This window comes from Elephas maximus, chromosome X (genome assembly GCF_024166365.1).
Source record: "Elephas maximus indicus isolate mEleMax1 chromosome X, mEleMax1 primary haplotype, whole genome shotgun sequence".
Taxonomy (NCBI): Eukaryota; Metazoa; Chordata; class Mammalia; order Proboscidea; family Elephantidae; genus Elephas; species Elephas maximus.
In genome coordinates, this window is record NC_064846.1 from 20868674 (window position 1) to 20883777 (window position 15104).

At 51.8% G+C, this 15104-nt stretch overlaps 1 protein-coding gene across 1 annotated transcript; it reads left to right on the top strand.

The window, feature by feature from the left end:
• The first annotated feature begins 2667 nt into the window (after positions 1-2667).
• On the top strand, positions 2668-5968 carry SMIM10L2B (small integral membrane protein 10 like 2B). Its single transcript, XM_049872100.1, has 3 exons — positions 2668-3339; positions 4146-4360; positions 4840-5968. Exon 1 carries the CDS (start codon positions 2794-2796, stop codon positions 3025-3027), a length of 234 nt encoding a protein of 77 aa, XP_049728057.1. The 5' UTR covers positions 2668-2793; the 3' UTR covers positions 3028-3339; positions 4146-4360; positions 4840-5968.
• The last annotated feature ends 9136 nt before the right edge of the window (positions 5969-15104 follow it).

Here is a 15104-nt window from a genome sequence, read left to right on the forward strand (position 1 = left end):
TATCTCCTGCTCCCTCGGGGGTTCTCTATTGTGCTCCCTGTCAGGGCAGTCATCGATTGTGGCCGGGCACCAACTAGTTCTTCTGGTCTCAGGATAATGTAGGTCTCTGGTTCATGTGGCCCTCTCTGTCTCTTGGGCTCTTAGTTGTTGTGTGACCTTGGTGTTCTTCATTCTCCTTTGATCCAGGTGGGTTGAGACCAGTTGATGCATCTTAGATGGCCGCTTGTTAGCTTTTAAGACCCCAGACGCCACATTTCAAAGTGGGATGCAGAATCTTTTCATAATAGAATTATTTTGCCAATTGACTTAGAAGTCCCCTTAAACCATGGTCCCCAAACCCCCGCCCTTGCTCCGCTGACCTTTGAAGCATTCAGTTTATCCCGGAAGCTTCTTTGCTTTTGGTCCAGTCCAGTCCAGTTGAGCTGACCTTCCATGTATTGAGTGTTGTCCTTCCCTTCACCTAAAGCAGTTCTTTTCAGCTAATTAATCAGTAAAAAAAACCCTCTCCCTCCCTCCCTCCCTCCCCCTCCCCGTAACCACAAAAGTATGTGTTCTTCTCAGTTTATACTATTTCTCAAGGTCTTATAATAGTGGTCTTATACAATATTTGTCCTTTTGCCTCTGACTGATTTCGCTCAGCATAATGCCTTCCAGGTTCTTCCATGTTATGAAGTGTTTCACAGATTCGTCACTGTTCTTTATCGATGCGTAGTATTCCATTGTGTGAATATACCACAATTTATTTACCCATTCATCCATAGATGGACACCTTGGTTGCTTCCAGCTTTTTGCTATTGTAAACAGAGCTGCAATAAACATGGGTGTGCATATATCTGTTTGTGTGAAGGCTCTTGTTTCTCTAGGGTATATTCCGAGGAGTGGGATTTCTGGGTTGTATGGTAAGGCTGTAATTTTTATGGACGCAAACTGTCATATCTTTGTCCTACAGAGCAGCTGGGTGGTTCGAACCACCCACCTTTTGGTTAGCAGCTGAATGCTTAAACACTGTGCCACCAGGGCTCCTAAAGTATCCTAGAGACTATAGAAAATAAGGGCCCTATTTATTTGTAGGGCACAAATACAATATTGTACTTCCCAATTGGATCTGGTTTGGTTTAGTTCACATAGAATAAAGATTAGATGAAACCGCGAAAGAACTTTTTAAGCATTCTAGCAAGAAAGGCCCAAACAATGCTAAATGAAACCCTGAAAACACCCTGTGCAGTATCCAGGGTAAACAGTGATTAAGAAGGGGGGTGGGGTGGGAGTGCTTGGAAATCACTATTGGGTAAAAAAAGGACAACGGGCAATGCACCAAAAATTCCTTATCAGTGCCACCAATAAAGAAATATACATCACCAGCAAACATACCAGAAAGAAAAGAAATTCGGGTGCTTGGTGGCACTGAAGACAGTGGGAGGGGTGGGGGGCCTGAGGAATGGGCAGGGCCTTCCAGTAGGCAATCTGAACAGAACCAAGATAGCAGTCCAGACCCTCAGGCCCTCGACTCCCCCCCCCGCCCCGCCCCGCAAAAAAAGCCATCCCCTGGCGGCAGTGGGTGGGTGAAGCACTACCTTCCAATCAGGAGGCGGGGCTGTGTCAGCAAATACAGGTCCTCCCCTGGGCAGGAGGCTGGAATATGCCTGTTGGGGCGGATTCTGTGAGCGGGTGGCGGGGCTGTGGAAACGGGGGTGAGTCCTGTGGGCAGGGCTGTCTCAGTGACCGCCTCCCTGTTGCACCTGGAAGGGGGTGGAGCTATGCTGGGACCAGCTGCTCGAAGAACCTGAGAGGGTCTGCGCTGAGGCGGTAGGGGCAGATTCTGTGGACGGCGCAGCAGCCATCTCTGCGGTGCCTGGAAGGGGGCTGAGTTAGGAAGGGGACCAGACACTCAGAGAGCCAGCGAGGGGCAGGGCTGAGGCAGTGGAGTTGGTGGAGCTGAGGCAGTGGGGGAAGACCCCATGGGAGGGGCTTTGTCAGCCACCTCAGCTCCTTGGTACCTGGAAGGGGCGGAGCTATGCTGGGGGGCGGTCTCTCAGGGGAATGGAGAGGGGCGGGGCTGAGGCTGCAGGGGAGGGTCACGTGGGCGGGGCAGGAGGAGAGGGGAGGGATGGGGCCGAGGCGACAGGGGCGTGACCTATAAGCTGGGATTCGTAAGGGGACACAACTCTAAGGCACCTGGAAGGAGGCGGAGCTACACTGGGGGCAGCCGCTCTGGAGTCAGCGAGGGGCGGGGCTGAGACGGCGGGGGCGGGCCCCATGGGAGGGGCTGAGGCGGTGTGGGCAGGTCCTGTGAGCAGGGGTGGGGCTGAGGTGGGGGCGTAGCCCATGGGCGGGGTTTTGTCTGCTTCAGCAACTGTATGGCGCTTGGGATGGGGTGAAGCTATGCTGGGGATGGGTCATATAAAAAAAAATTTTTTTTTTTTATGGGCGGTGCAACTCTGGCACCGGGAAGGGGGCGGAGCTATGATGTGGGCAGCCAATCAGGAAGCAGGTGAGAGGCGGGGCTGAGGCGGTGGGGCGGGCCTCATGGGCGGGGTTTTGCTGGCCTCCGCAGCTCTGTGGTGCCTTGAAGCGGGGGGGAGGTGCTATGATGGGGGCGGCAGCGCCGGGAGCCGGCGAGGGGCGGGACTGAGGCGGCGGGGCCGCCCTTTAGAGGTTGAGGAGGGGCTGTGGCGGCGGCCCCAGCTGGCGAGGGACGCAGGCGAGGCTGCGGGCAGGGAGGTAGGGAGGGTGCCGCCGGCTCCGCGCGGCTCCCGCTGCTCGCGCTCCCGGGGGTCGGCGGGGCCTGCGCCCATGGCTGCGTCGGCGGCCCTGTCCGCGGCGGCGGCGGCGGCCCTATCGGGCCTGGCAGTGCGGCTGTCACGCTCGGTCGCGGCCCGCGGCTCCTACGGCGCCTTCTGCAAGGGGCTGACGCGCACGCTGCTCACCTTCTTCGACCTGGCCTGGCGGCTGCGCATGAACTTCCCCTACTTCTACGTGCTGGCCTCGGTGATGTTCAACGTGCGCCTGCAGGTGCGCATCGAGTGAGCCAGGGGGCCGGGCTGGGGTCGCACGTCCCCCCGCCCGCCACGGCCCGGGTCGCCGCATGAAGGACAGCGCGGCCGCCGCAGAGGGAGGAGGGAGACGGGCCCGGCCCGCGACTGTGGCCCCGGCGAGAGGACGGCCACCGAGCCCTGCCTGACTGCGCACAGGTGCTGCTGTCACTGCGCCATCGCACGGAAACTCACACGGGCCTGCTCATCGGCGACCTGTTGCCTCACGGAGGCAAAAAAAAAAAAAAAAAAAAAGCGCCCTTTTGGAGAAAACAGCAAGTTGATTAGACTGGTCCAGACGCAAAAGGTAGGAGGGAGAGGCTGGATGGAACTGGGGTGGAGAGAGGCGGTGACAATGAATCTAGACCGCAAGGCCCTGGGTGGTTTGGGCGAAACACACATGGAAGGTGGCCTGGAAAGCGGCATGGGGAGCAGCGAGCCGAGGAAAGGCAAGGCCAGTGCCTTGTCCCTACTTCCGTCGAGTGACTCTGAAATGGGGTGAGGGGCGGCGGCATCAGCCTCGGGAGGGTCAGCCTGCAGCGGAGGGATGCGGCTTCCCTGTCGCCCGCGGCCCAGTCCCCTCCCCTTTTCCCCAGAGGCCCCATGGTGTCATCTGAACTGGAGGGAATGACAGCGGAGGCGGAGGCAGATAGGAAGGATGGTCTGTTCTTGGCCAGACCCCAGGTCTGCCCCCTTCGCGGCCCTGGCCCCTAACGAAGCAGCCTCCTGCCCTGTCTTTGGGTCAGGGCACTGGGCTCTGCTTGTGCCTACTGCCACTTTTGCTGCCCCCCCCCACCTGAGGGCACCCCCAAAGCTCTGTTTTTGGAGACTGGGGAGAGAGGGAAAGACTGCCCCTCGCTGGCACATTTTGCTGTTCCTGCATCTCAGCACACTCCCAGTGCCACAGAAGTCCACCCTCTGACGTGGACAGCCCACTGTGGGCCTGAGGAGGAGGGAGGGGAGGCTCTCCGTGGCCAGACAGCAGCCTCAGGCTGGGGTCAGCGGGCAGAGAGGAGGTGGAGGAGTAGAGGGCTGGAGGGGCAGCACTTGGGGACACAAGGACCTCTCTGGGTGGGAGGCAGTGCTGAGTCTCCATCTCTTTCTCTCTTTCAGGAATGGGGGTGTGTAGGTGGTGACCCGCCCCTGCTCTGCCTGGTCAAGACTGCCAAATCCCTGCAGGACTCCCCTGGCCCTGAGGCTGCCTGAGGAGCAGCTGAGTGGAGGCCTGACAGAGACGTCCACAGAAGCCCAGCAAGCAGAGGCCGGGGTGGGGCTGCCCCGTGGTCCAGTTCTGGCTGGGAACTTGCCTCTTGTCACATAGATAGGAGGTAGGGAGCAGAATCTGTCTCTAGGCCTGCATGCCCCCACTCCCCTCCCCAGGCTTCTCCAAGACCTGGCACCTTGGGGGATGGGGGAGGGGAGCACAGGGTTCCCAGAGACCCTCGAGAGAGAGGGGTCCAGGGCTAGGGGACCTGGGATCTTGCTTTCCTTGGGGTGGGATGGAAGGTCACAGGGAGGACCAGGAGGACAGTCTGAGCTGAGAAGGGGGACAGGAGAGATGAGTCCCAGAACCCCCTTGGGAGCCAAGGGCCTCACCCCAAGTCTAGTCTCCCCACCCTACCCCACACTTGACCAAGGGCTCCTCAGTAGTTGGGTGGCACAAACCATGTAACATAAGTGGTGGTGGGTTTGGGGGGGGATTGTGGCTAGGCTCCTGGGGACATACTGTACCAGAAAGGTGAAGGGATAAACCCAGGGTGGGATGGGGCTGGGACCCGTGGCATGACCTCTGTCTCTCTGTCCCCAGGCTTGGCTCCCACCCCCAGAATAACACTGGAGAATCTCGTCCACATGGCCTTGTCCTGGTGCTGGAGGCTCTGGGTGTGCTGCTAACTGGCATTCCAAACCAGCAGGGGGGAGCAGGGAGCAGCCCTGGCCTCCCACCTCTCCCCCCACCCACACCTCTGGCACTGGTTGCTTGTAGCCCAAGTACTCAGAGGCCCTGGGATTGGAAACTGCAGTAACCTGGTCAGCCCAGGGACAGGGAGGTCTAGTGTCACTATCTTCCCTCCTCAGCTGCGCAGCTGGAGGTGGGGGCCTGGAAGAAGACCTCTGCCTGCCTCAGCCCAGCCCCTGCAGTCCGCACAGCCAGGGCCCAATGGATTCTGTCCCTGTGCCAAGCCTCCTAGCAGCTCCTGATCCAGGTGGCCCCTCTCACCCACTCCATCCCTCCCCACGGAGGACCACTCTGGGTGCTTGGCAGCCTGCCATTTCCATCCACAGGTGTCAGAGGATGGGCAGCCTCATGAGAGAAGAGCCACACAGGGCTGAGGAGGAGTGAGGGGCCTCCTGGGTCTGACCCACAGATGTGGCCCTTTCAGTGTGTGAGTGTGTGTGTGTGTGTGAGTGTGTGTGTGTGTGTGTGTGTGTGTGTGTGTGTGTGGTGGGGACGGAGCTGTTTGCAGCGTGAGCTCCCTGTACAAGGAGCAGCCTGGGGCCTAGCACACCCCTTTCCCTTCAGGAGAAATATGTGGCAGAGCTCGAAGGTCCCTGCCCTCAGCTCTCAGAGACCCCTACCCTTCCAGGAAGCCCCACCCCTGCACAGGAGTCCAGGACCTGGGCCCTGGCCTTGGCTGTGGTGTCTTGGCTCATATGGGCTAGAGAAGGGGCAGGGACAGTGGTTAGCTTGTTAGCACCATGTTCCTGCCCCCTGCTCTCTTACTGTTTTGGCTTGGGCAGTCCCAGTGCTTCTGCTTGTCCTACTCTGCTTTCTCCTGTGCCCTGGGCCCTGGCTGCCTGAGGGGCTCACAGTGCACTTTATTTATTTGCAGCCCGTTTCCCAGGGGTTTCAGACATAACGTTCTGAATAAGATGACTTTTGTTTTTCTTTGTGTGATTAACTCTATACTGGTCAGCACAACCCAGTCAGAGAAATGTTCTCGTTTCTGTCCTTGTCAAAACTTGTTGACTCTTAAAAAAAAAAAAAAGTCCTCGAATTCAAATAAAATACAATAAAAACTAGGCCTCCTGTTTCTGGTTGATGCAGTAGCCCCAGAGGAAGGGGAGGGGCCAGTGGTGACCTCACCAGTTCTGAGGGACAGGACCTGGGGGAGGCGAAGGTGGGTGCTCAGGGCTATGCCCTGGACAAGGGGGTGGCTGGAGCAGTAGCATGGTGTCTGTTCAGAAGAAGCTCTGAGACCTGACTCAACTGGGACCCTGCCCTAGGAGAAGAAGGCAGCAGAGGCCAGCTCGGAGGTGACACTCTTCTGTGCAAACTAATACCTAAGTCCTTTGTTCAAACAACCTAATACATAAGTCCTTTCTTCCATTTTAGAGGCTGGTTTTGAAAAGTGTTAATTCTTTTGAACCTTGAGGGGTGAGGGTGTCCTGAAGTGAAATAGCCAGTCTGAGAACCCTCCGCAGCTGTAGGTGGTAAAGGCCCCATTGGCTCCCTGATGTCCCTGTTGGTGCTGAGTTGTGGAGAAAGTAATCTTCCAGGCCCTGGGCACCTTGCTTCCCTTTCCCTCACCTTAGCCCCCAGCTCAGGTCCATCAGAGGCCCACTCCCAGTGGCTTCTTGAAGAAGCCCAACCAGGAACTCCTGGCTGGGACAGTGGTGAGGGTTGGCAAGCAGACGAGAAGGCTCGTAAGAAGCCGGGGGTGTGGGCAGCGGGGGCCAGGATGTGCGCCCCAGAAGGGAGGCCTCCTTGAGGACACAGGGTTGTGGTCAGAGGAGCCCAGCCTGGGGTGAGGGACCCCCAGGAGTCAGCAATAGTGGCGATGGCCTGTGGCACTGCCATGACAGAGAGATGGACCCTGGCCCTGCCAGGGTGCATTTTCACAAATAAAATTAGGAATATACTAACTTGAAACCTGCTTTCCCCCTTCATGTTTAACTTTCCATGTTATTCATTATGTTTCTCCATCAAAAGCTGCCTGGTGTTCCCTTCTAGGAAAGTGTCACCATGCATTTCCCTGCACCTCTTGGTTGTTTCCCTTCATTGTTGTTGTTGGTTGGTTGTTCCAGGGATTTGATTTTTCCATTGTTGTTGGGATTTGTTTCTTTTTGTTTCTGTAAATGATGCAGTGACAGATAAATTGGAATGGATCAAAGAGAACAACTTTTGTGAATCAAAGAACACTATCAGGAAAGCGAAAAGACAACCCATAGAATGGGAGAAAATATTTGAAAATCATATATATCTGATAAGGGACTTGTACCCTCAATTGTAAAGAGAATGCTACTTAATAATTTAAAAAAAGACACCCAACCCAGTGCCGTCGAGTCGATTCCAACTCATAGCGACCCTATAGGACAGAGTAGAACTGCCCCACAGAGTTTCCAAGGAGCGCCTGGCGGATTCAAACTGCCGATCCTTTGGTTAGCAGCCATAGCACTTAACCACTAAGCCACCACGGTTTCAAAAAAAAAAAAAAGACAACCCAATTTAAAAATGGGTAAAGGACTTGAATAGACATTTGTCCAAAGAAGATAATGAACAGGCAACAAGCACATGAAAAGATGCTCAACATAATTAGTCATTAAACAAAAACCAAATCCATTGCCCTTGAGTTGAATTCTGACTCATAGTGACCCTATAGGACACAGTAGAACTGCCCCATGGGGTTTCCAAGGCTGTATAATCTTTACAGAAACAGACTGCCACATCTTTCCTGGAAGAAATGGATGGTGGCCTTGAACCACTGATCTTTGGGTTAGCAGCCAAGCGCTTTACCCTTGCACCACTAGGGCTCCTTTCATTAGTCACTACCAAAAAACCCAACCCTTTGCTGTCGAGCCGAGTCCAACTCATAGCGACCCTATAGGACAGAGTAGAACTGCCCCAGAGAGTTTCCAAGGAGAGTCTGGTGGATTCAAACTGCCGACCTTTTGGTTAGCAGCCGCAACTCTTAACCACTACATCACCAGGGTTTCATCATTAGTCATCAGGGAAATGCAAATAAAAACTACAATGACATACCATTTCACGCACACTGAGGTGGGTATTTTTTAAAAGAAGGAAAGAGCGAGTGTTGGTGACAAGGATGTGGAGAAATTGGAACCCTCGTACACTGCTGGTAAAAATGTAAAATGGTGCAGTCACTGTGGAAAAGACTTTGGCAGTTCCTCCAAAAGTTAAACATAGAATTATCGTATGGCCCAGCAATTCCACCCCTAGGCACATACCCAAAAGAACCGAAAACAGATATTCAAACAAATACTTGTAGATGAACGTTATAGAGGCATTATTCTCAATAGCCAAAAGGTGGAGACAACCCAGCTGTCAATCAGGTGATGAACTGATAAACACAATGTGGTTTCTTCATACAACAGAATGTCGTTCGGCCATAAAGAACAATCAAGCACTAATGATGCTGCGATGTGGATGAACCTCGAAATCATAATGCTGAGTGAAAGAAGCCCTACACAAAAAGCCACAAATTGTATGATTCCATTTACATAAAATACCCAGAATAGGTAAATCCATAAAGACAGAAAGCAGATCAGTGGTTGCCATGGGTTGGGGGGAGGGGAGAATGGGGATGACTGTTTAGTATTTATGGGGGTTGTCTTTAGGGGTGACAAAAATGTTTTGGAACTAGATGCAGGTGATGGTTGGTTGCACAACGTTGTGAATGTACTAAATGCCACTAAACTGTATACTTTAAAATGATTAATTTTATGCAGGGCTGGATTACCCAATAAGCAGGGTGTGCACGGGGCTATTTTTGCATATTTCCTAATCTTACAGATTAGTAAGTAAACACAAGTAAACCTGTGCCTCCCTTGCTTATTAATATAAGCCGGAGTGCACTGTGCTTACTGGTTAATCCATCCCTCATTGGATGTTATATGAATTTCAGCTCAATAAAAATTACCCTGCTGCCCATATTTTTGTTTCATCCTTGAACCTCTCGCATAGATGAACTTCTTCCTAGCCTTTTCTTCAGCCCTGTACAGCCACCCTGCCCCTGGCCCCATGACATTAAAAGTTCAGCAGAGGAGCCCATTCTCATGCCGTTCTTTCTCAAACACTCCTGGCCCTAAGTTCTTTTCCCAATAGGGTGGCCCAGGCAGACAGATTTCCAGAGAGTGATTTGTCTTCTAGGACTGAGCTAGCCACTCTCCCCACTGCTGGCCTAGTGAACAGCAGCACAGACAATACAGGTAGCCCCCGATTTACAACCTACTGTTTTGTTGTTGTTGTTGTTGTTTGGTGTTAGGAGCAACCTCACTCACCACTGTCTTGTGGTCAGTAACATGTACTACATACAATGTCCCCGTGTAATTTCCTGCTGTTATCATTCTCAGACGTTCACTGGCAGATGTTTATATGTAACGTTTCCAACTCCCAAAGACAAATAAAGATCGGACTTATAAAGATTCTGATAATAAAAGGCAATAGTAATTAAAACAAACAAATGTTCGACAAAAAAAAAAAGTGACTTCCGTCAGAACAAACCTACAACGGAGTCGTGGGACCGGAACCTTGTCGTTAAGTCCGGGACTTCTGCCCCCATCCCACCTCCAGCCGCGCGTCCACATGCCCTGGGCTCTGACAGCGACCTGCACCTTCGACACGGATCGCCGCCTCCTGTGTGTATCGGTGCTGCCCACACATAAAGGCCTGCTCCCTCAGGAACCAATCTTCAATGGCCCCACGATCTGCACCCCAAACAGGCTGCTCCCAAACCCCCTGTGAGGAGGGTCAGAGTGAGCAGGCAGGTTCCAAACCTGTAAGAGCGCTCCCGGAGAGCATGTCCCCCACCAGGACGCTCAAAAGACCCCACGAAGGACAAGAGAGATGGAGTTCCCCACGCAGGGTGACCAGACCCTCCGAGAACAGCGGGGCCGGGGTTCTGATCAGCCCGCGGGCCGGAGTCTCAGCCCTGTGCTGTCACTCGCCTTAAGCATAGGTGTCACTAGCTCCAGGGGCTTATGTTCTGACCAACAGAAGAGGGCGCGCTGCTGTCCCTGCCTCTCGAGAAGGCCCTTAGTTGTGGCTCACCGTGATGTTCCAGGCTTTTCCTGGCATCTGTGCCCCAATGCCTCGTGGGCTTTCCTCTCCCCTCCTCATCAAAGGCTGCTGTGGCTCCCTGATGGTCTCTCTCGCTGAAGGACTTAGCGACACCCTCCCAGAGGCCCTCGGATGTAGTTCAAGGGAGTCGCCAGGAGGTGGCGCAATTCTTATGAGCCTGGACGACTCTCGGGATGCGGTAATGAGCATTTCACCCAGCTTTGACAAACAGCTTTTTGTGAATGTAATATACCAAGAAGATGCGAAATCTAGTTTTTCAAAAGATATAGAGGTGCAAGATCTTAAGTAAATAAGCGCCTATGAACTCTCATGTGCTTCCTGTGCCTCCGCAGGCTACGGCAGCGGTTCGCAAACACGGCTGGGAGCAGGGCCCCGGTCAGAATCACAGGGCTTTTTTCAGAGCACCACTAAATACTGGGAGATTGTCCATCCCATCCTTTAAACGAGGTGCAATGCTGTCAGAGCAGGCTTTGAAGGGGGAAACCAGCTGGGCTTGAACCCAGCTGCAGGTTGGGCTGGGTGACTTGGGCTAAGTCCCTCAGACTCTCTGAGGGTCGCTATATTCAATTGCAAAATGATTTGTAATTCCTAGGGTGGTGTGAGGAATTGATGAAATAATGCACACAAATAAGGAAGCATTTAGCACGTGCCTGACAGGAAGCGGTCAGGAAGTGAGCGCCAGTCTGTATCAGCTATTGGCTTTGTGAGTAGTTAGTTACTCATACTGAGTTCCTTAGTCTCAGAGACCTCAGAAAAGCAGCACTGTGTCAGTGGTAAAGGGCCCAAACCTCGGTAAGTACAACAGCTCTACCACTCAGTAGGGGTGGGCGGGAATGTCGCTCAGCCTCTCTGAGCCTCAGCCGCTTTGTGACAGGCAAAACCAGAATGTTGAACAGCCACCTCAGAGCCTATTGTGGAGATTAAATGCCACCATGCACGTGAAAGTGCCTGGCCCATAGGAGGCCTGGATGAGTGGGAGCCACCGCGAGCACACTTGTCCAAGACGACAACAACCCAGCACTCTTGGAGCCTTCTCTGCACCTTGGTCATTTACTTGTCACCTGCCAGCACGCAGCTGCAGATGACTGGTAGAGAACACATGGGTTTAAGAAGAAAAGCAGAGGAAAAAGAAAACCTAAAACCTAGGGAATCCTATTTGTCAACATTTTTTTTTTTTCCGGTTTCTTTGGGAAAGACAGCCACTCTGTGACTTCGATGGTCTCCAGATCAGACACGGCTGCTCTACACCTGAATTCAGCACTGAGCCGCCCTGAAGAGCACAGCCTTCCTCTGCCGGTCTCTAGCTTTGCTGGAACCGTCATCCGCCGTAACCACATGCCTGAACCTTTCTCCCGCTGGGCTGTCTCTCTCCACGACGGTCCAGTGGGAGGAAAACTTCAGCAGAGGTGCTCGGCCGTGTTCCTGCCCCGCTCGATCCAGGTCCGTGGCGTGCAAGGAGAAGGAGAAGGGCTTCGGATGCTTTCCGCGGCTTCCCGTCCCCGCTTCCAGGTAACTTGCAAGGCTGGGCCCACTTACTCCCCACCTGTAGGTTCAGCACAGCCCACCGAGGGTTTCCTGAGGCCTAATCGCAGAGCTACTCCCACTGAGGCTGGGAATGCTGGAGGTAGCCCTTGTCTTGAGTCGCGTTTCTGCCTACTGGCCTGAGTCACACAAACCGTGGGCACATGGTGGCTGTGATGTGTGCTGACCCAGGACTGCAGGAATGGATGTCTCTGTAACGTCCCGGCACACTCTCGCCGGTAGCCTGCTGGCCCTAAATATTTCTCTCTCTCTCTCTCTCTCTCACTCACTCACACACACACACACACACACACACACACACACACACACACGCGCGCGCGCGCGCGCGCACACGCACACACACACACACACACCTAAAATGCAACAGTCCACCAGCAGATGGCGCTGTGGAGGCCGATTGAATCCCACATCCTCTTCCCTCTTCCTGGGCTTCAAATTCTGTGTCATCCAAACGACTGAGTCGCAATACGTTTAATTACGCCTCTTGAGACTCACAAAACCCACTGAGTAGAAGGAGACACTGAAAAGGACCCTTCCGGCTGGTGCCAAGGCATTTTCTCAGCACAAATGGGATGTGGGTGTGTTTCAGGGGAGGTGGTGGTTGTTGTTAGATGCCATCCAGTCGATTCTGACTCATAGTGACCGTTTGTGGCAGAGTAGAACTGCCCCATAGGTTTCCTACGTTAAAATCTTTGCGGAAGCAGATCGCCAAGTCTTTCTCCCGTGGAGCCACTGGGTGAGTTTGAACAGCTAACCTTTTGGTTAGCAGCCAAAGGCTTAACCACTGCGCCACCAGGGCTCCTTTTCAAGGGAGGAGCAACCTATAATTTGAAATAACTTAAAGCTTTTCCAGGCGTGACTTGCTAGAGAAGACTGATTTATGTTACAGAACTGCTGTGAGCATTTCCAAGCTCACACTCCATGCATGTCTCCAAGAGTGGAAAGAAGGAAGAAGGCTGCGAGATCCAAGTGTTCATAGGGTTCTTTCTATGCCCTTAATGGCCAGAAGGAGACTGTCTCATATGCGGTGTCTGTGAATGCAAGACGCATGAGACTCTACTGGGAAAGAAGGCAGTGGTCCCTACGCATGTGAGATTAGCTGGGGTGGGTTATTACTAGCGATCTATGGCTGCAGAGCAGCAGAAGAAAAACCCTTCATCTGCCCGGGAAAGTTTTAAGAATTTGAGATAATTCCCAGGAGATTTCAGGCATCCCTGCTAGACTTCAGCACACAATGCAGAGTGAGGCTGCGGACGTGGACTGCTTGGAGTCCTTGTGTCCCTTGATGCCTGCGTCAGGTAATTAGAAGAGCATGGGGCAGGGGCCTGCTGAAAGCTCTGCAGCCCCTGGGTGAGCGGAGCTGAGGAACAATCATCCGCTGGCAAGAGCACTTTTTCCAGGTCTCTGTAAATCACGTGGGGCCACTAGTCTCCCCGGTGGAGGGGGAGTCAGTGCTGCTCTGGAAAAAAACAAGTCTTCCCTCACCACCTGGCCACTTCCCAACAACTATCAGGGTTGAAAGACTTCTTCTGGGTTCCAAGGATCCTAAAAGAGATCTGTGAATACTAACTCTATTATTGCAAAGCCCCATAAGTGTCCTGGACCAAGAGTATCAGCTCTGCACTGGGGCTGTGGTAGGGAAAGGGGCATGCCAAGGACAAGAAGGACGAGAATCAGGAGGCTGGGAACAGGTTATGAGGGTATTCTGATCTGGGTCTACACCAGGCTGAAATCAAGGTGCTGGCTGGGGCTGTGGTTTTCATCTAAGGTTTCATATCCTCTTCCAAGCTCACTGGTTGTTGACGGAATTCGTATCCTTGTGGTGTTAGGACTGAGGTTCCCATATTCTTGCAGGCTGTCAGCCAGGGTTGCTCTTGACTTCTAGAAGCCACCCACAGATCCATGCCCTGTAGCCCCCATAGGCAGTTCACAACAGGATTGTTTGCTTTCTTCCAGGCCGGCAGGAGTGAGTCTCTTAGGAAGCTTCACCTTCTTTTAAAGGCTCCTCTGATTAGGTCAGACCCACCCAGGATGATCTCCCTTTTGATTAACTCAAAATCTATTGATCATCAGTAATGAGCAAGTAGAAAAGGAAATTAAGGAAACATTACCATTTGCAAAACATCTAAAATAATAAGGTACCTAGGAAGAAGTTTAGCCAGAAATATGAAAGACTTGTACATAGAAAATTAGAAATATTACTGAAACAAATCAAAGAAGACCTAAATAAATGGAAGGACATTCCATGTTAATGGATTGGAAGGCTTAACACAGTTAGGATCTCAATACACCCAAAGCAGTCTATAGATTCAATGCAATCCCCATCAAAATCCCAAAGCCTTCTTTGCAGAAATGGAAAAGCCAATCCTCAAATGTATATGGAACGGCAAACCAAACCTACTGCCATCGAGTTGATTACAACTCATAGAGACCCTATAGGGCAGAGTAGAACTGTCTCATAGGGTTTCCAAGGCTGTAAATCTTTACAGGAGCAGACCGCCACATCTTTCTCCTATGGAGTGGATAGTGGATTTGAACTGCCAAGCTTTTGGTTAGCAGCCAAGCACTATAAGCACTGCACCACCAGGGCTCCTTCATGGAATGCCAAGAGACCTCAAATAGCTAAAGCAATCTTTAAAAAAAAATAGTGTTTTATTGTGTTTTCAGTGAATGTTACACAGAAAATTAGGCTTCCATTTGACAATTTCTACACAAGTTGTTCAGTGACATTAGTTACATTTTTTACAATGTGTCAACATCCTTAGTAATTGCATTCTGGTTGTTCTGTTTCCAGTACTCTAGCTTCCCTGCCTCCCTTGTCTTGTCATCTTTGCTTTAGAGTAAAATGTTGACCTTTTTGTCTCATGCAGATTTTTTTTAATGGAGCCCTGTACTCATGGGTAATATCCTTTATTTTGTGTGCCAATCTGTTATTTTGTTAAAAGGTTAGTTAAAGCAATATTGAGGAAGAAAAATATAGTAGGAGGACTCACACGATCTGATTTTAAAACATACTACAAAGCTACAGTAATTAAAGCAGCCTGGTACTGGTATAATAGTGGACATATAGACCAATGGCATAGCATTGAGAGTCCAGAAGTAAATCCATACATCTATGGTCAACTGAATTTCGTCAAGGGTGCTAAGTCCATTCAATGGAGAAGGAAGAGTCTCTTCAATAAATGGTCCTGGGAACACTGGATTTTCACATGCAGAAGAATGAATCAGGATTCATGCCTCACACCATACACAGAAACCAATTCAAAATGGACCAAAGACCTAAATGTGAAGACTAAAACCGTAAAATTCATAGAAGAAAATGTAGGGGCGAGGTTGTAGGACCTAGTGTTTAATGATAGATTATCAGGTATGATAACAAAAGATGGAGCAGCAAAAGACAAAATAAACAGAGAGGACCTCACGAAAATTAAATACTTTACTACATCAAAGGACTTTTTCATCCAAGTGAAAATACAACCTACAGACTGGGA

What these genes read in the sequence shown, in the direction of transcription:
- SMIM10L2B (XM_049872100.1), top strand. Translation starts at nt 2,794, where the DNA reads ATGGCTGCGTCGGCGGCCCTGTCCGCGGCGGCGGCGGCGGCCCTATCG.